The sequence below is a fragment of the Aspergillus thermomutatus genome, assembly GCF_002237265.1.
Source record: "Aspergillus thermomutatus strain HMR AF 39 chromosome Unknown NODE_38, whole genome shotgun sequence".
In the NCBI taxonomy this organism is placed as follows: Eukaryota; Fungi; Ascomycota; class Eurotiomycetes; order Eurotiales; family Aspergillaceae; genus Aspergillus; species Aspergillus thermomutatus.
The window spans coordinates 43,698-66,755 of NW_020798087.1; the positions used below are offsets into that span (position 1 = coordinate 43,698).

At 50.1% G+C, this 23,058-nt stretch overlaps 11 protein-coding genes across 11 annotated transcripts; 4 read left to right on the top strand and 7 right to left on the bottom strand.

The window, feature by feature from the left end:
• Window positions 1-894: 894 nt before the first annotated feature.
• On the bottom strand, window positions 895-2,377 carry CDV56_105337 (putative amino acid transporter; the record flags this gene model as incomplete). Its single annotated transcript, XM_026758956.1, has 2 exons — window positions 895-951; window positions 1,010-2,377. The coding sequence occupies 2 exons, from the start codon at window positions 2,375-2,377 to the stop codon at window positions 895-897; spliced, it is 1,425 nt and encodes a 474-aa protein (XP_026616598.1).
• A 3,663-nt stretch (window positions 2,378-6,040) lies between these two features.
• CDV56_105734 (uncharacterized protein) lies at window positions 6,041-6,705 on the top strand (the record flags this gene model as incomplete). The annotated part of the gene is made up of 3 exons (XM_026759353.1): window positions 6,041-6,317; window positions 6,374-6,478; window positions 6,545-6,705. 3 exons carry the CDS (start codon window positions 6,041-6,043, stop codon window positions 6,703-6,705), a joined length of 543 nt encoding a protein of 180 aa, XP_026616599.1.
• A 603-nt stretch (window positions 6,706-7,308) lies between these two features.
• CDV56_105827 (putative C6 transcription factor) lies at window positions 7,309-9,046 on the bottom strand (the record flags this gene model as incomplete). The annotated part of the gene is made up of 3 exons (XM_026759446.1): window positions 7,309-7,532; window positions 7,723-8,329; window positions 8,450-9,046. The coding sequence occupies 3 exons, from the start codon at window positions 9,044-9,046 to the stop codon at window positions 7,309-7,311; spliced, it is 1,428 nt and encodes a 475-aa protein (XP_026616600.1).
• A 1,144-nt stretch (window positions 9,047-10,190) lies between these two features.
• On the top strand, window positions 10,191-11,387 carry CDV56_106026 (uncharacterized protein; the record flags this gene model as incomplete). Its single annotated transcript, XM_026759645.1, has 2 exons — window positions 10,191-10,867; window positions 10,925-11,387. The coding sequence occupies 2 exons, from the start codon at window positions 10,191-10,193 to the stop codon at window positions 11,385-11,387; spliced, it is 1,140 nt and encodes a 379-aa protein (XP_026616601.1).
• Window positions 11,388-12,214: 827 nt separating this feature from the next.
• CDV56_106156 (uncharacterized protein) lies at window positions 12,215-13,033 on the bottom strand (the record flags this gene model as incomplete). Its single annotated transcript, XM_026759775.1, has 1 exon — window positions 12,215-13,033. One exon carries the CDS (start codon window positions 13,031-13,033, stop codon window positions 12,215-12,217), a length of 819 nt encoding a protein of 272 aa, XP_026616602.1.
• A 1,414-nt stretch (window positions 13,034-14,447) lies between these two features.
• CDV56_106308 (uncharacterized protein) lies at window positions 14,448-15,102 on the top strand (the record flags this gene model as incomplete). The annotated part of the gene is made up of 2 exons (XM_026759927.1): window positions 14,448-14,670; window positions 14,756-15,102. The coding sequence occupies 2 exons, from the start codon at window positions 14,448-14,450 to the stop codon at window positions 15,100-15,102; spliced, it is 570 nt and encodes a 189-aa protein (XP_026616603.1).
• Window positions 15,103-15,501: 399 nt separating this feature from the next.
• Window positions 15,502-15,848, bottom strand: CDV56_106375 (uncharacterized protein; the record flags this gene model as incomplete). The annotated part of the gene is made up of 2 exons (XM_026759994.1): window positions 15,502-15,643; window positions 15,694-15,848. The coding sequence occupies 2 exons, from the start codon at window positions 15,846-15,848 to the stop codon at window positions 15,502-15,504; spliced, it is 297 nt and encodes a 98-aa protein (XP_026616604.1).
• A 172-nt stretch (window positions 15,849-16,020) lies between these two features.
• CDV56_106398 (uncharacterized protein) lies at window positions 16,021-16,419 on the top strand (the record flags this gene model as incomplete). Its single annotated transcript, XM_026760017.1, has 1 exon — window positions 16,021-16,419. One exon carries the CDS (start codon window positions 16,021-16,023, stop codon window positions 16,417-16,419), a length of 399 nt encoding a protein of 132 aa, XP_026616605.1.
• Window positions 16,420-16,582: 163 nt separating this feature from the next.
• Window positions 16,583-17,556, bottom strand: arsH (putative arsenic resistance protein ArsH; the record flags this gene model as incomplete). Its single annotated transcript, XM_026760053.1, has 3 exons — window positions 16,583-16,972; window positions 17,023-17,221; window positions 17,282-17,556. The coding sequence occupies 3 exons, from the start codon at window positions 17,554-17,556 to the stop codon at window positions 16,583-16,585; spliced, it is 864 nt and encodes a 287-aa protein (XP_026616606.1).
• A 1,208-nt stretch (window positions 17,557-18,764) lies between these two features.
• Window positions 18,765-21,771, bottom strand: acoC (aconitase family protein; the record flags this gene model as incomplete). Its single annotated transcript, XM_026760196.1, has 7 exons — window positions 18,765-19,114; window positions 19,166-19,343; window positions 19,405-19,706; window positions 19,768-20,308; window positions 20,356-20,715; window positions 20,765-21,292; window positions 21,661-21,771. 7 exons carry the CDS (start codon window positions 21,769-21,771, stop codon window positions 18,765-18,767), a joined length of 2,370 nt encoding a protein of 789 aa, XP_026616607.1.
• A 301-nt stretch (window positions 21,772-22,072) lies between these two features.
• Window positions 22,073-22,993, bottom strand: PRX1_2 (peroxiredoxin; the record flags this gene model as incomplete). The annotated part of the gene is made up of 3 exons (XM_026760380.1): window positions 22,073-22,510; window positions 22,564-22,745; window positions 22,810-22,993. The coding sequence occupies 3 exons, from the start codon at window positions 22,991-22,993 to the stop codon at window positions 22,073-22,075; spliced, it is 804 nt and encodes a 267-aa protein (XP_026616608.1).
• Window positions 22,994-23,058: the final 65 nt, after the last annotated feature.

Genomic DNA, 23,058 nt, shown 5'->3' on the forward strand with positions numbered 1-23,058 from the left:
TAAGAGGGGACATTAGGGTAGTAGACATGTAAAACAGTGGATCCTTAAGAGGGCATGATCATCGCATGATGATGATCGCTAAGCGTCACAGTGCCATATGCACCGAGTAATAACCACTCAGATTTGGTGCAGTGTTGGCGAAGAATAATGCAATCCAGACTAGCTACAGATACATGTTTATGTCAAGCTGATAGACCAAATAATACACCAGACTGAAACGGACCTCCGGTGAAGCAACAGTGAGCAGATCCTCAACTGACCGGATGTTCACCCGGGATTTCCCGACTCTCTCACTTTTGCATCCGCGGCCGATTTTGAAAGCATTTCAGCATTTCGGGTTCACCGGGTTTAGATACCCAGTTAACTACTTGGCGCCATTTAGCAGCTACTTTGTAAAGTTTTTCTAGAATATTCAGGACCGCATCTTAGCCAGTGGATGGATTTGGGCCTATGGGATTAATCTGGTGAAACTTTTGTCACCGGCGAGGGAAACCATTTTAGCTCGCTCACTTATTTTAAGGTTGACAGAAATTAAAAAGGAGATTAGTCTAGGCGTTGAGCCAAAATTTCCTTACCCAGACTTTGAATCGCGAATCGGTTATTGTCACCTAATGGTGAGATACTAGAGGGAAGGAAGATAATAGGTTGACTAGATTCAATAATTCGCTTGCTCAGATATTGGAAATAAACGCAGTATGTACATGCACATCATCTATGTTGAGCCAGCCGGTGGCTCTTCTAAATCATAAACTGGGAATGGAAATGTAGTATGTCGTCGACAAGTCTTGCGCAACACTCTGACTTCATGCCGTTGCCAAAGTGTAGCCGTCTAGACCATGTTAATGTATGATACAACCAGCGTAGGTTCGGCTGTAGCTGCTGGTAATTCAGAGCTTAGACCATGTGGCAGGTGAAAACACCTCTAACAGTGCCTGCCTTGTAGTTGAGGATCTAATGTCGCAGTTAGTAACGGAATGGAATGGAATGAGAAAAAGGGAACGGTGCTTACAATGTCATCAATACTGGAGTAGGTCCCACCGACCAGGGTGACGAGACCAATGACCAGGACGAGGAGGTTCAAGGCACCGAGGGCCAAGTTCTTAGGCTCGTTCCACTTGCCCTCGCGGATGAGGAGGAACCACATCAGCGCAGGGAAGTAGAAGGTGAAGCCCGAGATGAAGAGGGCAGAGGAGATGGACAGCAGGTCGGAGAAGAAAGGAATCACCTCCGCGATGATGAACGCGACAATGGTGATGACGGTGATGATACCGAGCCAGGTGGCCCAGCCCATGGTGGTGTTGATGAAGCGGATGTGCGAGTTCTTGAAGATGCGTCCGTGGATCAGACGACCACAGACGACGGTGTTGATGGAGCCACTGATGAAGATGACGGGCAAGGCGATACCGAAAGCCACACGGCTGAGAGTGTGTCCAGCAGACAACAGAGCAGGGCTCTGCACGTCCATGCCAACAAAGGCGTAGATCAGCGCACCAGTGATGGTGTAGATGAAGATTTCCACCAGACCCAGCGCCCAGATCGACTTGACAAAGTCCTTGGGCGTGTGCATCTCATCCATGAAGGAAAACTGGCACATGGCAAAACTGTACGCGAAAACGATGTTGGTGACGGCGATGAAGGCATCAGTGAAGGTGGTCCCTTCCTTGGGCCAGGCCGACCACTCCACTCCGGACAGACCCCCGGGGGCATCGGAGCTCTTGATGCCAGTACCAATGATGGTGATACCGATGGCGGCAATAATCGAAACAAAGTCGACGTAGCCCAGAATCGCCATTTCGGCAAAACTGGGAGGGATGGCGACCAGCAGCAGGATGATGGCAGACACGACACCGAAGACGACCGAGCAGATGGAACTCTCGGTGATGTTGGTGAAGGCAATGGTGCCGGTCAGACAGTGTGAGCCAGTCAGGAAGATAAGCTGGAGGATGAGCATGACATTGATCAATTCATAGCCGAAGCGGCCGAACATGAGCCTTCCAGCATCGGGATAGTGGGCGACTTGAGGGAACTTGAGCTTGACCTGACCGACGACATAGCTGGTGTAGATGGCGATGAACCCAAGACCGACAGAGCAGATGACACCGGCGACCATACCCAGCGTAGCGAAGGACGAGGGGATGGACAGACTACCAAGCGCGATGGCCTCCACGATGAGCACGATGGTGAGACGCTTCCATCCGAGACGGCTGAATTTCTGCACACCGTGCTCATAGATGTGTCTCTCCGCCTCGCTCATCTCCCCAATCATGTCTCCATCGTACTGGGGAGGAGCGGCGAAGAACTTCTCGCCCTTTTCATTGTCGGTTCCCACGGCCTTGTTGGTATCGGAGTAGTCGGAAATATCTACTGAGGAACCCATGTTGGAAGGGGAGAGGTGATGTTGAAAGAGGGTGGGAGAGAAAGGGAGGGAAAAAGGTGGACTGAGCCCCACGTCGAACCGTCTTCCTGGAGTCGTGAGAGGGTAAGAGATGAGGAACAGAAGAGGGAACAAGCGAGATGTGTGACTTATAAAGCGGCCGAGGGAGGCCTTGGGGTGTGGTGGAGGGAAAGAGTGAGGCAGAGACGGGTGAGAGAAGGAGGGAAAAGAGGCGGTTTAGAATAAATACAGTGGCACAATTGGACTACAGAGGAGATATGGGCTACTGGACTGGACTGGTACTGGGAAATAATCAGCATGCTGCACAAGTCAGACTTGGAGCACTTCTCCAAGGACATGATAGCAGAGAATTTCTTTTAATAATTAGATTCTGTGGCGCTGGAGGACGACGATCCACCGAGAGCACAAGCTTACTGCATCAGGGATCATCCAGCAAATGGCCGGCAGCAGAAAGGTGGGCACTTTGCCACAAGCAGGTTAGGGTGGTGTGAGTCCCATCGCATGACAAAACCTCAATGACACTCTGTGAAACGACACGGCTGTCTGGACCCATCGTGACGTGGAGTCGAGATAGCGCCAAAGTGATTGCATTTGGTAATAGATATCACCAAAGGGAAATGGTCGTGTCGATGAGCCAGAATCCCCGCGAAAAGTCCCCGGAAATGGTCAACTATCCATTGCGGGGTCCTAGAACAGTCTGGAGAAGGGACACGTGTAGATAGAAAGCAAGGGATATGATATGAAGCAGTTTTGATGATGATAAAAAACTTGACAGATGAACGATCGACGGTGTGGCGCCGCCCAAATCCGATCGGGCATCGAACCCTAAGGGGGGACAGCCGGACAGCCATCCAGGCATCCAGGCAAGCAACAGCAAGAACTTCCGCCACTCAGCCTCTGCTGATAGGCCGAATCCAGTATAGCGTGGTCAGGTGATTAGAAGATGGTGCAATCGGCTGCTTCGGATTTAGACAAGATTTAATTACTCCGTACTGTATCTGCCTTAGCCATCAGGAACCGGAAAAAACTCAATTCCGCCAAGCATCCTTTCCTTTTAGTTTAGGCAATTTCCGGTTAGTGCCTGGGTGCCTTGTCCTTGGCTGCTCAGAAATTTCCTCGCTCTCAGGCTCTACTGTGTAGCACATGTCCGTCGTCAAAATGCTCTGTTATGCCGTCTGCACAACCCCCGAGTAGAGATGGGCTCATTCTTCTCTCAGACATCAACCGCATCACATATTCGACGCGTCTGGGAGTACACAGCTCGGCTTTGGCTGACTGCATAACATGCTTGCGTCATGAAAATGTCTCAGACTAGTCCCGTTCCGGCAACAGGATGGCCAGAATCGTACGGTGAGGCTGTCGCGGCTGCAACTCGATATACTATACGAGTTGCCATTCCACTGGGGATTTCATTATTAATACAGTTTACTCTGTGGATATTGCTCTCTGTCTTGCTCCATATTGTTGGGGAAGCCCCGGGATCATCATGCGGAGAGGTGGGCATTAGACCCCACGTTCATACCTCCGTTATGAGCCATTTTTATAAACAATATCGGGTTCGACAGTTGAAGTTGCGAGACACTTCCAGAAATGAGATTTGGGAATGTGCGCGCAAACTATATCCAATCCGGAAGTTATTCAGGGGCATTTGTGCGGGTTGGGAAGCCTCAGAGAACGGACGTTATCCGAAGCTACATAAGGTGGCTGCTTCGAATCCAAAAGAAGCTTAGTTGGACATTGAGCTGAAGGAGACATCCTGGACGCCAACTGCTGTTCTTGTCATGACTGCCCTCCTATCATCGGTCATCGGTCATGTAGTCAAGAGATCTCATTGCTGCGGTAGAGCATCCTTGATCTGTCATGTCACAGTCATGAGACCCAACCTCGACAGATTGCCCTGATATTGCCACCCCGTTATATCAGCTCCTATACCACGATAGAAAGACATTGCCAATCAAATGGTGAACATCTCAGTTAAGGATTTCCGCTGACGAATAGATGCAATTCAACAGCCGAAAAATCCCGCAGCATGCTTGAGCAGGGGTGTATATAGTCCACGGACCTCTCGTTGAAACCAGCAACGACCGATTCTTCGGAAAGAGGCGGGTTCATTTCTGCTGCCCCATATGCATTCCACCGATTCAGCAATGATGAACTGACAATCCTCGGAACGCCTCATGTAGGATAAAAAATCGCTATAGGACTAATCAATGCACATAATCTTCGTTGATGAAGCAAGAAACCCTTACCAGTCGGGAACGCACAACAGGAGTGTCATAACTAGAAAGCATCTTGCTGGGTTCATAGAAATCAGACTAAACATTGTAGAATTCCCAGCCATGTCTGTGTACCTCGCAGCCCTAGTCATACGAGTCCATATAAGCTCTGTTAGTAATATACTTCCCCAACAAACCCTACATGTCCCTTGGCGGATCTCATTGTCTTCTAGAACACTGTCGAACGGCGAATCTCCCCTTGAGCTAGATTCAATCCGTAGGCTTGTTGTTGACGTTCCAGCTGAGGAAACAGTTGATGTGCGGGTTATCCTCTCTTCTTGTGAGAACCGTAACGACGTGGAGAATCAAAAGCAGGGTACTTCCAAGGGAGTCAGCCTGGACACCTGAAACCCCGAGTAAATCTTGATAAATCTTGATCTCTATAACCTGCTCCTACATGTCGATCCAGCACATCCGAAGAACAGGGGATAGCTTGATGCGACAGATTGAATCTACCAAACCATCATCAACCCATACCTTTGTCGAAGCTCAACCCTTGCAGGATACAGTCACACGTGCGCCGGTAAAGCTTAAGGATTTCATGATCTATCTGCCCGATCAAAAATAGGTGTTGAGGGAAGAAGGCGCCCTAACCGCCATGGAAGAACCTGTCAAATGCGAGCACGCGACACTGCAAGGGATTGCCACCGATAAGCTCATTTTACAGAATCGAGCACTCAAGAGTGGAAGAGCAGACGTGGGATAACTGAGAAATGTGCAGCAACCCTTGCATACTAGACAAAGCGGTCTGCTCAACAAATTTCCACCCAAATCGTGAGGGCCGACTTGCGGTGCCACATCCGAACCAGTGTCAATCTGTGGTTGAATGGCTGCTACCGATTGCACTGAGTGCGATAGATGCTCAAAGTTCAATCAGGCTGATAAACGCATTCTATTTTCATCAATGCGCAAGATGCTGATTCTTCCTTCCTCAAAAGTACTAATGTCAAAAGCAATCCTGACTTGATCTCCTCGGCCTTCTTGAGTTCCTCGACCCAGTTGACCAGACAAGATCCTTTTATGCACCTGAAGAAAAGTGATATGTGCGTCTTGGTTATCCTAACTGCGCTGCCGGCAAGACCTTCAGGCTTCAAAGTGCTGGCCTGAAGTTGTTATTTTCTACCTGGAGATAGATGAGCAGACTATATAGTGACCATTTGAAATTACTACAACTGATCATACATAGGACCATAAACTATATGGTGTTGATGCTGTAATTCACTGATCAGTGCCATTCTTTTCCGCTGACGTCATTACTCGCAATCAGCTTCCATCAATCATGATATTTAATCAACCGGCATCGCTCTGGGGACTTCTCTCCTGTCAAATACCACTTCAAACACCATTTAACTAATCCCAGCCCACCGACATGCCTGAATCCTTCTCCACCATCCGCAGTCGTCGCAGCGACGAGCTCATGCGACTGGCGGACCAGCACATTGAACATGACCTGCAACCCGAAGATCGCGCTGTGCTGAGAAGCGCCGCCTCCAGGGTTTCTCTCTGGACCACCCTCGGCTCCGCGGTTGGCATTGGCCTTGGTCTCTATGTCGCGTTCCGATTGCGAAGCACGCGCAAGGCTTTCTTCGAGGCATTCCGCGCTCAGGAGAAACCCACAAAGGTGGTGTTTTCGGATGGTCGAACTGGTACGAGATTCCTCGTTCCGACGATAAAGATATTGTATTTGCTAACAGGGAAACAGAAGCGATTCCTGATATCACCCCATTATTGAAACCGACAACTCTTGGAGACTTTGCGACATATTTCTTTGCTTCGGCGGGTGGGCTCTTCTTGGGCGGAGAGCTGGGTATGCCTGGTGGAATACTTGTACAAAAGACACAATGATGATCGCTAACCTTTTTTCCTCTTTCAGGCTTCTTTGCCGGAGCAGCCAGTGGAAGTCGCAGCATTGCAGCGGACCCTGAACGAAGAAAACGTATCGAGAACGCATTCCGGAGATTCAGAGCAGACGTGTTACGCAAGGAAGCGGACGCGTTGGATCGCGATGAGGATGTTTTCGAAAAAATGTTCTAGTACGTACTGGCTTCTTGGATTTGGTGAGCTGTACGATAGTCTTCCATGTTCTCAATGAAGGACCTGGGGTGAAGGCTCCAATAGGAATCAAACAGCTTCACATCTACAAGGCAATGGCCAACCGCAATTACTGTGAAATCTGGCGTATCACCAGGTAGCTTGATTGATTTAGCGATGTTATATTGTGCTCTGAAGCGGACCTCTATTGGCCTCGATAGCGCCTCCGATCGTGGCGAGTCTGGCCAAGACAGTCCGTTGTGAACTAGACATCGCTTGGACTCAATCAAAGCCCCTTCGCATTGACATTGACCTCCTTGGCAAATAGGCAATTCCAAAGCTACCCTGTATATAAGCGCAGCGCGATCGCCTCGGACATGCTCGTCCGACAGCTAAGGCATAATCCCGCGCAATGCCAACCCGACCGCGACTCCCCCGGCCCAGTGCGATATTCCAATTACTGCTGCGAGGGTCTGCCTGTGCCGCATCTTCAGTATTCTTGATACTACTCATCTACCTTTCCGTAGTATATCATACGAACATACCGGCAGCATATGTGGCAGTGAGTCCTTCTCCTTGATGGATCATCCAGCTGAAGCTCATCCTCTAGGCATGCTGGGCGATCTGCACGGATCTGGCAGATATCGTCCCCGTCTCCAACAGAAATCGATCAGTCCCACGACTACCGGCAAGTGCACTGTTAACGCTAGACGTCTTAGCACTTCTGGCGCTGCCCGCAGCATTGCTCAACTGGTGGGCGCCAGCCTTCTCGCGTCCAATGACGCCGGGAGAACTTTGGGCATGGAATCCTGCATATGCGGCATTCGCGGCTTTGTAAGAACAGTTACTCAGTGTTCGACGCCCAGCTGACCAGGCAAGGATTCTCCGCATCATTCTCATCGTGACAGTGTGTGTCGACTGTTGCCGAATCAGACTGCAGAGTCGAGGCCGATAGTGCAGAATCAAAGTCGGAATAGTAGCATTCGGAGACGACATGTCATCAAAGCAGCAAGTCCATACCGAGAAGAAAGTCCATATCGATCGAAGGTGTTTGCTGAAAGGAATCCAGCAGCGAATCTGAAGGGAGCCATTGTCTTCCCAAGCGATCAGAGTCAGTTGGTGCAGAGATTCCCGGCACCCGCTCGAGGATCGAGACGCCTTTTCGCTTCTTCTCCAATGACGCATTGATGAGATGGCGTGCCGCGTAAAGCGCTTCATTTCCCAAATGCGTGTTCAATCGTTGTGCGATCATTTCCAAGCTTTCCATGGCTTCCGGGATTCTCTCCAGACTCTCGGTTGTATCGATGGCGACAAGAACGCAGATGAACTGGAAGACAGTACCAACCACATTCCACCACGGATGATTCTGTGCCACCAGTCGCCGGGCAGAAGGTAATGCGGAACGACCGACCTCGATGACTCGATCAAGCTGTTCTTGAGGCGGTGCAGAGTCTAGAAGTCGAATTCGGCGGTAGATACAAAATGCAAGGTCTGCTCGTACTAATATCAAAAAGTCATGCTCAACCGACACCTTGACCACGTTCTCGAGCCCCATGGCCAACTCATCCCGCCTCGCAGCCAGGTCAGCATTGTTGTCAAGCGGAAAAGCTCTGACCAGACCAAAAAACTGTGGTGTTAAGTCATTGGATGGTGCATCGCACCTCGAGCCTCTCTTCCATGACAAGCCAAGGTCTACCACAGACCGTCCATAATCGTAGGCTATAATTATATTCAAACACTGAGCTACCTGGGCAATACGGTCCCGAGTCTCAATGATATCCTCCAGGGCCTTTCTGCCACTAGCTCCGGTGGTCAGAATGACCGCGTCTAATGGCTGATGTAGGCCAGTGGCTTCAACAAGATGCATCGTGGTGCAGCTACACAACCAAGCCGAGTGTGGCCGACTGGTCGCTCGCACATAGATGGTACGCAAGATCCACCCGGCGATCTTGTCAATGGAGGGCGCCCGACTGACCGACGCATCTTCCAGGACCTCCTTCGCATGCAGCACGATTCTCATCTCCTTGTCTTCGTCGAGAAAACCAGAAAAGAGCGAGCCGAGGGCAATGACTCCGCTGATCAGCGCCTCCAGGCCCAGGCCTTGTGCTTTCCCGTGCCAGTGCTCCTCGCATCGGTGGTACAGCCGCTCCATGTCCAGCAGTCCAAACACCGGATGGACAGTCGACGTGTACACATCCATCAAACTTCGGACCTTATCCCATGAGATAAAGGCAGTCAAGTCAAAGGAGACACCACAGCTGGGCTCTGTGCGAATTCCAGGGTTGTACGCAAAAGAGTGCAGGCGTGGAGGATTCGCGGCCTGCATCTCCAGTCCGACCGTCATGGGAAAAGCAACTGATGAATGTCGAGCCACATACCTGAGTTTCGAAGGCTCAAGGATCCCATGAGAGGAAGAAGAGACTACCGATTTGTCTTCCAGGTTTGTTTCTGTTGCCACCGACAAACGAGCAGTCTTTGTACAGGGCTGTGGGTACGAAGAAACCGGGTCTGCGTGTCTTTTGACAGGCTTCACAGAGTCATCCAGAAACCGGCAATCATATCCATAGCCTGTGCATGTCGAGCATGGAAATTGCCCATTGCACTTTCTTTTGCGTTGGCGGCAGGGGGCGCATGCCTGTCGAGACCTCTGGCGCATGTTTCCCGAGGGCAATGCACTTGACACGGTCGCATTTGAGTCTTGCGCCTGGTGCGACATGGCAAGACAGGTTTGTTCGCTCTAAGTCATGGTCGGGGTGATATACAGTATACTTTGTGGTCTCCTCGTCTCTCTGTGTTGGGATACACCTCCTCGGCTGCCTTGCATGATTGGTTGACGCGGAAGCACATGACTCATTTATGCTTGAGCTCTGGAGTCACATGCTGATAGTCACATGATTAGAGATAGTGCCATATTCCGGCCTCCACAGTTGCCTTGATGCCTTAATGCCTTAAAACTATTGTCAATCCAGATCGAAGCCATATATTGTGTTTAAGGATCGGATCGCTCGAGGTTATTCCAGTTTCTTTGGATGTCCCAGGATATCGAGCAGACTACCATTCCATTTGAGCTTCATGTCATTTCCTTGGTCTTGAAACTTGAAAGCGTGGATCTTGCCCCGCTGCAGTGTCCCGCAGAAATCACCATTTTCGCAGGGAAATACGAGTTTCATTCCTTCGGCTGCGGGAAGATGCAACAATAATAATAATCCTCCGCCATTGAGATGGGTATAGAACTCGTAAAATGTCTTGGTATTTCATGATTCGGGTCATTCATTACCCCTGTCTTCTCCACGCCATGAATCTTGCACTTCTTATTGATCTATGGACCTGCCAAGCCTCGTATCGGTTGATGAGCTGCAGAAGAGGGCATGCCGATCATTAAACGACACATAGGATAAATATATCTCCTCGATGAGAAGGCCGCAGGACGGGATGTTGGAGGAATATCTGCATCCTGACCGCCAGTCACGTCCTACAGAGCCGCCAGGATGAATCTGCTCCGCACCATCTCCATCTCTCTTCCCTTTCTTCTCCTTACATCGGTCTACGCAGACCCGAGGGCATGTACTGGCGATACCAAAGTACTGAACCCGTCCTACTTTACACTCAATGAGACGGACAACAAGTACCTCCCAGCGCTGTCCAAGATCTTCGCCGATGCCGGCAAGAAGGTTACGGTCACCCAGGTTCTGGCCGACGCGAATCGGCACTTGCAAAAGGGCACAGTCGCCTACCCAATGTCGGAGCGCTGGCTCTGGAACTCTGGCGACGAGTCCACAACCAAGTGGGTTCCGCAAGGAATGACCAGCTCCGGTGATGCGTTGGCCGTCGGGACATACGAGGACAAGGACGTCTGGCTTGTCAGCTGGTACCAAAAGGAAGGCGATGCCAATGTTCGCGTGAGCTTTGTGGACCGCGCGACTCACAAGTACCGCCACGTCATGCTGGTGGAACCCAGCGCTGCCGATAACTTCAAGTCGGTGCCGATCCATGCGGGTGGCATTGCTTGGTACGGAAATGCTCTGTACGTGGTAGATACCAGCCATGGCCTGCGGGTTTTCGACATGGACAACATATGGAAGGTCGAGACTGGCGATGGGATCGGTAAGATGGCTGGAGGCGGGTACTCAGCAGCCAATTATGCCTATGTCCTTCCTCAAACGAGGTGAGTTTCTCCGTTGTGTGCACATCCCAGAGGAGAAGATGCTAATAACGCTGGTAGAGTGTACAGCTGGACTGAGCTCCAGCCAGACTCTCAGTTCCGGCATTCCTGGGTCGCTCTGGATCGTCTTGATTCGCCCGACACTCTGCTGATCGGCGAGTATCAGACCGATGACACTTCGACTCCCATCCGTCTGGTCAAATATCCTCTGGACTATACGACACGCCGTCTGCGCAAGACCGGCTCTACGGTAGCAACCGCTTCCTGGGCATACTGCGTCAATATTCTTCGCATGCAGGGCGGATTCTCTCGGAATGACACTTTCTACCTGGGAAGAAGCAATGGTCAGAACAATGGCGGTGATCTATTCACATGGACCCCCGGAGAGGCAGCCACTGGATCGAGCTACTTCCCTCCAGGTAATGAGGATCTGAGCTACAATGAGGCAAAGAAGGAGTGGTACACTGTGACGGAATGGCAGGACCAGAGATACATCCTTGCATATAAGAAGGAGATCCCGTGATCGGCCTGTGGCTTGGGGACTCATGAGGGAGTCTGCGGAGGCTAGTATGAAGACAAACTGTACCGCGAGTCGATGTCTCTTTTGATTCCAGTCCATATCAATTGTTTGTTTAGATTGCTGGTATCAGTCGGCATCTCGATTTTACCTACAGTTAGTCAATAATTCATGTTTTCCTTTTTTCTATATATATAGTAGCATACTGAGAAAGACTAACGAGGATGATTGGGACAGAAGGTAGGCGGAAATGAAAAACAGGAGAGTGAAAAGAAAAAAAACTTGCCTCCATCCAGGATCGAACTGGAGACCTCAGGATTTCAGGAACATCCCTTCTGTTGACAGAAGAGTCATGTGATATGAGACCTGCGTGATAACCAACTACACCATAGAGGCAATTGTTGAAATAATAGAAAATTATTGCTATATAGTAGCACTCAATGCAAATAGCTGCCTTGCTCCCATGCACACCTAGTGGTTCTCAACCAACAATGAATGGCTGGATATTCTCTAAATACACATTGAATGATTTCTAATCAGTCGCTCAATTATATGCTCTTACTTGTCTTTGTGAAATTAGAGAGAAATAGTTCCACCAGCATTAAAGAGTAATCATGGTATAGTCTACCACCTCAGGGATATATATTTCGAGACCAGGATCATGTATGCGATCACAAGAGAAACATTGAATTGCTTCCCAGCTCCTCACTTTATTGTATTCGAAGGTATATCCTAGTGGTGATGCACGGTTTAAACTTTATCTATATTACAGGTTTGCCACTATATGCCATCGAGTTGATAATGAGATAGTCCCAACAACACAAAAAAGCAATCTATGGCTTTATCCAAAGACCAGCATAGCGATCCTCCTTCCCGGAGTTGTACCCGCTAAAAGCTCGAAGGACATAGCCCTCCTTCTTATACTTGTCGAATGCCGCCTGAAAGCTTGGTGAATCCAATCCGTGCCGGGCGACCCAGGCACCAGAGGCCGACTTGTCCCAGATGGCCGCATAGTAAACGTGGTCGTCTACCTGATAACCATCGACGTCGATTAGGCAGTATCCGTCCTTCACATAGTTGTCAAAGCGCGACTGATATTCGGCAGAGGTCATGTTGGCATAGGAGAGCCAGGCGATATTGTCGTTCTTCTTCTCCCAGATCGCAGCAAAGCGCTCCTCGCCCTTGACCTCGTAGCCACTGATATGAGTGAGCTTGTAGCCCTGTTTCAGGTACTCGTCGAAGTATTTCTGCATCGAGTCTACCGTCATTCCATGACGAGTGACCCAGCCGGCGGAAGGAGACTTGTCCCAGATGGCAGCATAGTAAGCATTGTCGCCGACAGTGTAGCCATTAACCTGGACGACACGATATCCCTGGCTGAGATACTCGTCGAATTTCTTTTGGTAGGCGACGGAAGTCATGCCATGGTGAGATTTCCAGGCCGCAGATGACTTTTTCTCGAAAATAACGGCGAAGTTAGGCTGGCCGTTGCGTTCGTAACCGCTGACGGAATTCAGGCGGTAGCCTTGGCCCACAAGATCATTGAACTTGGCTTGATATGCGTCTGAAGTCAGCCGGTAATAGGCGTGCCATTCATTGGCCTGAACGCAGACAGCCGAGAGAATGGCAGCAGCCCAAGGAAGGAATCTCATTATGATCAAGGAGTGAAGGAAAGAAGTGGTAGTAAAAATGAGAGAAGGAATGATGTTCTGATCCTCCCATGTTGCGTTCCGGGAGAAGACTTATATACGATAATAATTGCTTCACCAGATGTATGTTTCGAAGCTGGGAGGACAAGGAGATAGAGCCCGCAGAATGCAGCCTAAACAGGCAATAATGCTGTCTTGGCAGACATATCAGTGATCTCCGGTGTTCGTATTCGAGGTGTATTTATATCTCGGAAGATGCATCACGCAAAGTGATTGGTGTAAAGGCAGCAAAATTCATTGCACTCGTAAAGGTGGAGCAACTCGTATGCATATCCTAGTTATCCATATATGTTGGCACAAGAGTAGTCAATGATAGGCTGAGGTAGCAGCAACAGCATGAGGCTCATCAAATAAACTCTGTAGCTGTCAATGTGCCCCTGACCAGGCTCACATGGCGAGGTACTCTTCCCGTATTCCCAGTCCTCACTCCCCAAAACTGTCTGTTCCCAAGGCTGGCCTGTCTGGAGCAATACCAGTTTGAAAAAGAGCAAACAGGTCTTCTGAGATATCCTATTAGGGTAGCAGATGTCCAGAGTTCAATGAATCTCACATTGTCGCTCGGACCGCCCAGATTTTGGCTATTCAAGGACTATAATTCATCATCGAGATAGTGAGGGGATGTAAACGTTCATACCATTCTTCCTTCTCCTCTGCGCGCTGTATTCGAGGCCAGAAAACACTACTACCCTTGGGAGGAGCTTGGTGGGACCGAGAAGTCAGGGACCTCGCCGATGGGGAAAAGCATTCTTGAAGACTGTTAGCCCTTGGAGTTGAAGGTCTCCAACAAAATAAAGTCCTGATCGGCATGCGAATTGCACTTTACCAACAGCACCATGAATATTGCGCTCCTCTCTGCATTATTCAGCTACAACAACGCCAAGTCAACATAAACTATGGCATTTTAAACCGATCAACTTCGGTTAGAAGTAAGATCTTGTGTGTATCAATATAATATCACCAAATGTGGTCTTTTTCAAGATATTCAAGAGAAGCAGGCCTCGATGACGTCAGGGGCCCGCGTGCAGGGAATGCATCCGATCTGTGGTGACCTTTTGATAAGTAAGAGATCCAACGAGATCCCGTCCTTGATGCGAAAGGAAATAAATGAGCTTTGGCCTTGTGAGTACGCAATCCCGCAGGGGTCGAGCAGTGATTGATTCAGATGAAGATCCACACACGTCATGGTGCTGGATCACCATGTGGCTGAAAGCCAGCCACACCCAAATCAGCGTCTATATAGAAGGGTATCGCGATTCTATCTTGCGAAAATATCTTGTCTTTAAAACAAATCCCTCTCTTCGTCTCTTTTAGCGCTGACTCGAAGAAGCCCATATTTCCATCGAATACAGCAACAACCATGGACAACCTCAACAAGAAAACCGGTGGTGAGACCCATACGGACGAGCAAAAGCGACATTTTTATGACCACCTCACCGAGGACCAGAAGAAGAAGCAGTCCTACAGCGAATGGGTGAAAGAGGCATACAATGACCAATATGAGAAGTGGATGCCGTGGCTCGAGGAGCAGTACCTAAAATGGTTCGGCAAGGGCGATAACAAGGCTTCATATGTCACAAAAGGTAAGACAATGTTCCCTTCCTCGATCGATATTGGAGCATTGTGTTTCTTAAGTGCCTGATGGACTAATTTGCGAGCTCCGATCAGATACCCTTTCCAAGTCCAAAGTCACCGGCATCAAACAGGTCGACCAAGTACAAGACGACGTCCACAATCTGGTCGGCAACCAGCTGGGGGAGAACGGATTTCTTGCTCCCGTCGGGAACATGGCCTCCAAAGAAGGGATCAACCGCGCAGAGAGAAATGGTAAGGACGAGAATGGCTCCTATGGCGGTCCGCTCGGCGGCGTCACAGACCCCGTGGTGGACCGGGCCAAGGGTGCTGGTCAGAGTGTCACCTCTGGGGCACAGACGGTGGGAAATTCCATTTCTGGAGGGTTTCAGAGTGCTGGAAACTGGCTGAAAGGCTCTTCCAGCAAAGAACAGGGGTCGTGATTGCAGGGATCCGGGGGCGACAACTGACGATTGGTGATTGTACTTTAATTTGTCTGTCCATGTTTTTGAGAGATACCAGTAATTTTGATCCAATTAATTCGTGATTTACCATTCATTAATTTTGTTATATTCAAGTTCTGTTGCTTCCTGTAGAGCAGCGTCCAACGAGCGTAGGGTCTGAGGTGCAGGATGAATGTCCTTCAGAGCCATGTTGCAGTAACCAGTCTTCCACAACTCAAATATGCAGAGAGATTATTTCTTAGGAGACGTAGTCCTACCGTACGTGGGTAAGAGATCATGATCATTTCTGGATAATTGCGATGGACTGTTTAGACATGTCGATGACATCACCACCGTCAATGTTGCAAGGGAATGCAACATTGAGCCGAAATGGAAAATTTAGACATTGCTGATGAGATCGATGATAAGAGATAGGAGATCGTATCCTGCGACGAGGATGGATCGAACGGTGTTGAACATACGGTAGCCCTCCCTGACTGCCACCAAAATAGCACTCTCCAACCATGTCTCAGGAACAGGTCTACGAGTCTGTCTCAGAAGGACCGGAAACAACACCGAAGGCACCGCGACGGGCTGGATCCGGGTAGATGATAGCACAGCTTTCGGCGAAGCTTTGCAATCTGGAGGCAATCCCTTTGCGATGCGCCGCCATTGTCCCATGTGCCGGTGCCTCCGTACATGAAGCTGGCCAACCCGGGGCCGCTAGGGCTGTTGAGTTTCGCCATTAGGACGTTTGTGCTGGGATTTTACGAATATGGAGTTGGTAGGTCACTTGTTTATCCATCTCTGCTACTGCTTTGTCTGGTTGCTCAGCACTCGTTGAATCGGCAGACTACCTCATTCCGATCCTAGCGGTGATGCTGGACCGAATCAAGCTGTATTGGCCTGGCAATCTTCATGGGAGGAGCCGCCCAGTTCGTCGCGGGAATCATGCAGTTTCGCGTCGGCAACACGTTTGGAAGCACAGTGCATTGTTCATACGGTGCCTTTTGGCTCAGTTATGCCATCTTCCTGATCCCGTTGCTCGATATAAAAGGGGCCTACAAGGGCGATGAGCGCGCTTACACGTTTGCCCTTGGGATCTACCTGATTCTATGGTGCTTCCTGACGATAGTGTTCTTTGTCGCTGCATTGCGGACCAACGTCTCGATCCTGCAGGTCTTGTTCTTTCTAACACTCTCCTTCCTCACGCTCTCTCTCGCCAAATTCCTGACGACGGAGCATCCTACGGCAGCGGTCCGGGTAAATGAGTGTGGAGGGCCCTTTGCGACAGTCAGCGCGTTTGCTGCTTTCTAAGTCGGGGCTGCTGGCTTAATGTTTCCTGGACTACATTCGTTCGGCTGCCGCTCGGGCATATTCCTTGGTGATACCAAGGACAACGAGTCGAAGGTCTATGTCTATGTTACATGTTGAGCTCGGCTGTAACTTTATCCTCCCTCTATACCAGCCAGACCAGGCTTTAAGCCGCCTGCCTCGCTTGTTTCAGTCGCCTCTCCTCACGCTCACTATATCGATCCGCAAAGAGACCAAGGTGAGGCCGCATCAAGATAGTGTACTTGACGAACTCTTCCATGCAGTCGACCAAGCGATCCCGGTTTCCGCTTGGCATGAGATGATAGTCTCCCGGTTGACCGGCATCCGGGAAATGCGTGTATGCCTTTGGGATGGAGCTTTGATTCGGGATCACAAACATGCGCATCCATCGGCCTAGGATCCGAAGCGAGTTGACGGCGTTGAACGATTGGGAGCCACCGCATACTTGGGCGATGGCCAGGGTGCGGCCTTGAGTGGGTCGAACGCTGCCGGTAGTCAAGGGAATCCAGTCGATCTGGTTCTTAAAGACAGCAGTCTGCAAGGATCAGTAGTGCTCTAGAAGACTCCTGTTGATGAAGAGCTTACCAGGTTGCCGTGTTGCTCGGGGGACACCCAGAGATGACCGTCGCTCCATGTACTCAGTTCGCGCAGCTCTTGGACTTTGGGGTGCGCGTGCTCGACGTCGTTCTTGACCGGTAGGCCCTCTGGGTTAAACACTCGGACGTCGCAGCCGAGTCGAAAGAGGATTCGACTAGCCTCGAAGGCCACAAGCTTCGAGTACGATCTGCCGACAATGTCAGCCCCAGATTGTTGAAAGGATTACTCCGCGTCAACAGATCCATACCTCTTCCGCAGCGAACCGTACAAAACCAAAACCTTGATACGTTTCTGAGTCGCCTTGAGATCCTCCTCGGCCATGTCCAGCACGGTATCGAGTTCCAAGCGATTTGCCCAATCCTCGGCCGCTTGCTGTGAATTCAGAAGAAAGGGGCGATATTTCTCACGGATTTTCGGGTCATCTTCACTTTCTGGTATGGCCAGCGACCTGAAAGAGGGTTGGATGGTCGGTATATGGTCATGTTTGACCTCAGATAGTGTCACTGTGCCAGAGTGTGTCATTCTAATGCTGATGAAAGAGGATGGGACAAGCGTCGGAGTGGCTCTTCTGATGACTCTCGGGGTCAAGCGATTTATTGACCACATAGGGATCAAGTTTGATATTAGAAATAGATATCAACAACCGAAAGTTATTGAATTCATGAACTGTTGTGAAGTAAGGCCAATGTCATATTCTGCAAATCCTCATTAGATGTATTGATTCTACAAAGGATGTCATCGACGACTGTTGATTGGCTGAACAGATCCGATACCCGACAACAACTCAGGATCATTTCACCGAGTGGTCTTTGGAACGACCCACAGAGTTAGTGGAGAACAACTCTTGAACTCAGCAAGAGATTCAATCCTGACGAAGGAGAAGCTCAAGAAAGTCATATCATGAATAGTGTCCAGTGTATTGGGCGGCAATACCCATGCTTCCCGCCCTCCTCTTGAATGCTATCCCTCGATAACAGAAATGGGAAAGGAATAGATACTTTCAGGTTCCAATGCACTGTCTTAGCTGCTCTTAGGGCTGTAGACAGGTTCAAATATATAAGATGGGCGAGACAAGGGGCAAAATGCACCGAAAACACGTGGGAGAAATTGTCAGCGAGAAGAACTCAGGAGGAACTTCATTTACTTTGACGGTTCATGTCTGAAGATCCACTATATGGGAACATACTTCATATTCATTCTCCGAATCCCTCAAGAGCTTCAGGAAAAAGATACCTTTGCGCAGTCTTTCCATCAGAGTTTAGGGTGGCATTCTGATATTGCAGGATTCATATCAAGGGTAATGTCTGGCAGGAGATATTAAAGTGTACTACCTAGTGACTGCTGTGGCTCACTGCCCTACGATCTCTCGGCATAGTGCTGCCTGAATCAGCAACTGGTGAGTTGTGCCATGGACTCGAAGTCAAGCGACATGCAACAACCCCGGAGCTCAACGCACAATGATTATTGCATCAGGCATCAGCATTTACAGGGTAGGGTACTACTTGACTGGCAACACTTATGGATGAGAGATACATCAGTGGTGATACATTAGCAAAAAGCAAGTTCAGCAACACTTGGCACCTCGGAAGACATACTGGTTCTACTAGCATACAGTGTAGAAGTAAAGAGTTGGTCGCTAGCTGAGAAGACACGTAAAGAATCTATGTCACAGACAGGGAGCCATATCAAAGCGTAGGTCACCACAGCCCAGATATTCAAGACAGTCATCATCACCATTGCAGCGCGCTAGGTGGATGACAAACTTTCTCCTCCTGACTTGCCCCAACGTTCTTTGCCGCTGTGAGCTCCTCGAACAGTCTGTTACCGAATCTTCGAAAAGCAGAAGTAATGCCACCGTGGCGGAACAGTTCCTGTTCCATCTGACTCAACTGAAATCCAAATCTGAGTCCATCAGCCTCAATGACGCGCGCCTGGAGGTCAATCGATATATCGGAGCCATCCTTGGTGGCGGCGTAGAACGACTCATCGGGCATGGTAATGCCCAAGAGACCGAGATTCGGCATGTTCCGTTGAAAGATAAAGGCGAAGGATTTCGCAACCACACATTTGATACCGCAACCTTGGAGAACGCTCATTAGCAGGAGATATGTGTGAGAGTATAACCCCATACCAAGCAATGCCATGACGGCCTGTTCGCGTGATGATCCACAGCCAAAGGCTTGACCAGCCACAACGATGTTGAAACCTTCTTTGGCTCGTTGACGGAACTGGGGATGGGTGTATTGCAGGCAATGGTGACCACTCTGCTCATTGGATTTCATGTCGACCAAGAATTCAGCCGGTGCCAGCTATGGATATTTTCAGTTAAGTTAGCCCAGCACAAGAACACGTGTAGTTGTTTGAGCGTACCGCGTCTGTGTCGATGAAATCCCCTAGCAGCTGGACCTTGCCACTTAGGGTTTTAGGAAGGGAAGGTTCTTGCGTGTATCCGGAGAAAATACGTGATTCAGTTCTCTCCTGAGAGAGAGCACGAGAGCCGCTTGGCTCAACATAGGTCAGATGAGAAGCCGCGCCCGTCTTCGCTGTCAGTTCGGAAGTCCCGTGGAAGGATATCCATCGTTCCCAATCGATCTCACAAAGCAAGTCATGAGGATCGGCCAATTTCATTTCGAATGATGATGCAGCGACAGTTGCGGCAGAGCCTAGATGCCCTATTGACCCTGCATTGCCATATTCAGCTAAAGAATGCTGTTAAGCGCCACACATACGAACCTTTGCCCATGCGATTCTCAAAGTTCCGGTTCTGGGATGAGAGCCAGACTTCTCCTGGAGCTGCCTGATCCGCCGACATCCCAACGCAATAGCTGCAGCCTGGTACCCCAATCTCGAAACCCGCCGCTTCGTAGATGTCGGTGAGGCACAATTCGCGTAGTTTGCGCAGGATCGGCAATGAGCCCGGGACCATTTTCCTCTTGCCGTGCTTAACCGGCAGATAACCTTTCTTCAGCCCTTGCTCCAGCACAAGAGCAGCAAGGATGAGGTCCTCCTCGGTTGTGGTGCAAGCTCCAATAAAGCAACCGTCCAATCGCATTCGTTCATAATCCGAGACAGGGACCACATCATCTGGTCTGGGGTATCGAGCAAAGAATGACTGGACATTTCCGAGATCAATGTCGAGTTCTGCGGCGTACTGCGCATCGTTGTCGGGTCGGAAGTACGTGGTGAGATTTTTGTGTCGCTGTAAGTGTCTTTTGGCCACGAAGTCGCGCGTGATTTGATCAGGCCCGAATACCCCGGTGATACCACCGAGTTCCTTTTTCAATAAGCAAAGCATAACGGCTTGAAGCTGCATTGACATACCGCGGTCATGTTGCAAATAGCAAACCGAGCATCAGCAGACAAATACTGCGCACCGGCACCAGAGAACTCGACGATCCTATCAGAAGCGACAGTATTCCTCTTCAACTGCTGCAAAATGTATAGTATAACATCTTTTCCACCGATTCCAGGCTTAGGTACACCCAAGAGGCGGATATTGATGGACTCGGGAACCTTGAACCACGTTTCTCCTGTTACTAAGGGCAGAGTCACATCTGCTGCCCCGAGTCCAATTGCCAGACAACCCAATGCACCAGAGGAGCACGTATGTGAGTCGGAGCCAATGATCAGCATGCCAGGTTGCGCTCGCTCCCTGTAGAACTCGGTGTGGAGGATAGTATACTAAACCATGTTAGCTTCTCCCTGGAGTTGAGGATTATCCTTGACCAACGTTCATTCCCTGGTACTCGGTCATTTTGAACACTCGCTTTGCCCTCTCACTTGCATGGATCAGCGCGCGAACTTTCGGAACGTCTCTGATCCGGGGATCTACGACATGATCACCGGCAAGCCAGAAACGATCGTTGCGATGAATCCCAGGCTTGCCTAGGTTGTTGTACGTAGTCTCCATGCCCTGATGAACTGGCTTAGCGGCGGAGAAAGAGATCATGATATGGTGAATCCTCACGGCCCATGATGCCTCCGACGCAATCACCCAATCGACATCGACCCGAATCAAATCTCCTGGGGCCACCCAGCCCCTATGAGCAACGTCGTGCAACGCAAAGATTTTCTCGCTCAGAGTCATCCCACGCCGACCTGGAGGCCTTGATGGCAGCGGAGCAGGCATCGATCTGGACCGATCCGCTGAATTTAGCGCTTCCAGCCAGGCAGACACGAGGAACAGAATTTCTGATTCTTGCTGCGCTGTCACGTCGCTCTCATCGTCCAGACCCAACCCTCCGAGGTCATGCGGTTGCTTGCACATGCGAAGCACATCAGCTAGCGCACTGGATTCTCGGACGTGGCCCAGGTCATGCAAAACCTCGCTCACGTTTCTGATTTGGGAGAGTGGCCCGATAGCGGACGCAATATTTGCTTCTCGAGCTTTTTCAGCGTTGCTCTCACCTACCCCAGGATAACAAGCTGGAACCGTCTTACTTGATAAGTCCTCGAGACGTATGTGCCTGGTTTGCTCAAGTATACGGTATATGTGTACCGAACTGTTGCTATACGCTTCAGGCATCTCAGCTTAATCGAACCTCAAGCTACTAGATGGCCCATAGGGACTGCCAGAACACTGAGTCTTCCGTCTGCTGAAGACTCTGCCTTATAACCGTTTGTTACCCCTGCGGATGCCATCTGCTGTGCGACGGTCGGCCCGTTTGCGGCCCGGAAACGGTTTGTGCCATTTCTTCCTGAAAAGGCCAGAAGTTGGCTTTCAAATGGACCAGCCATGTCGCCTTGTGCTTGTTGCTATGGACCAGCGACATGAGTCTTGGCCCAATCAATCCAATTTACAGTTCTTGAAGGCCGTTGTTACTCAATGTGTGCTGGAAAAATAGCCTATCACCAGTGTCACTAAAATGAGCAAGTGGTGCGCTGACGTGTATAGACTGATCATCAAAGTGGCTGTGGGAGGTGAAGCAGGGCTCAAAGCAAGGCTACTTGGACATCAATGCTGCATATAATGGAAATTTTATTGTTGTTACAAATCTATTGGATCTCCCGTATCGACCGAAAATGAGTCAGAGGCCACCTAGAACTTGGTGTAGCGCAGGTAGGGCTTGATCTCCCGCACGTTGCCAAACTTCTTCTTAGCGTCCTCGGTCGAGACGGACGGCGGAACAATGACATCCTCGCCAACGGTCCAGTCGATGGGAGTGGCAATGCCCTTCTTGTCTGCCGCCTGCAGAGCATCAATCACGCGCAGGACCTCGGCGGAGTTACGGCCGGTGGAAGCAGGGTACAGCATTGTCAGACGGATCTTCTTGGCTGGGTCGATGATGAAAACCGCACGGATGGTGAAAGGAATGCCCTTCTCGGCGATGTTGTCCAGGTCACGTTGATCAATCATGTCATAGAGGAACGCGACCTTGCGCTCGGGATCGGCAATGATGGGAAACTGCACGTTAGTCGATGCGACCTCGTTGATATCCTTGACCCAGTCACCGTGAGAGCTGAGATCGTCCGCACTCTATAGATGATCAATGAGTATGGTAACCTGCTGCAATTTAGAGAACAACCCACCAGACCGATCATCTTGACACCCCTCTGGTCAAATTCACCCTTCAACTTGGCAAAGGCACCGAGTTCGGTCGTGCATACCGGGGTGAAGTCGGCGGGATGAGAGAAGAGAATAGCCCAGTTGTCTCCGATGAACTCGTGGAAATCAATTTCGCCGTGGGTGGTCTGAGCCTTGAAGTTCGGAGCTACAGAAAGATAATAGATATTAGCAGGATGTTTGCAGCCGAAGGACACTGGAGAATAGGTTACCAGTAGAACCAAGACGCAGGCGAGGCTGTTCTTGGGGAACAGTCGCAAGGAATCTGCGACCGAAGGGCTGCACGAGCGGCTGGGCGCGGGGAAGCTGGCGGGAGAAAGCCAGTCTGGAAACGGGGCTAGCTTTGGGAAGAGCAGAAAGGGCTCGCAAGCTGGTACGGGGTAGAATGGATGCCATTGTGCAGATTGATTGTTAGCTGGCTTTCTGGCAGTTAATTGAGGACGAGTGAGTCTGTTTTCGAT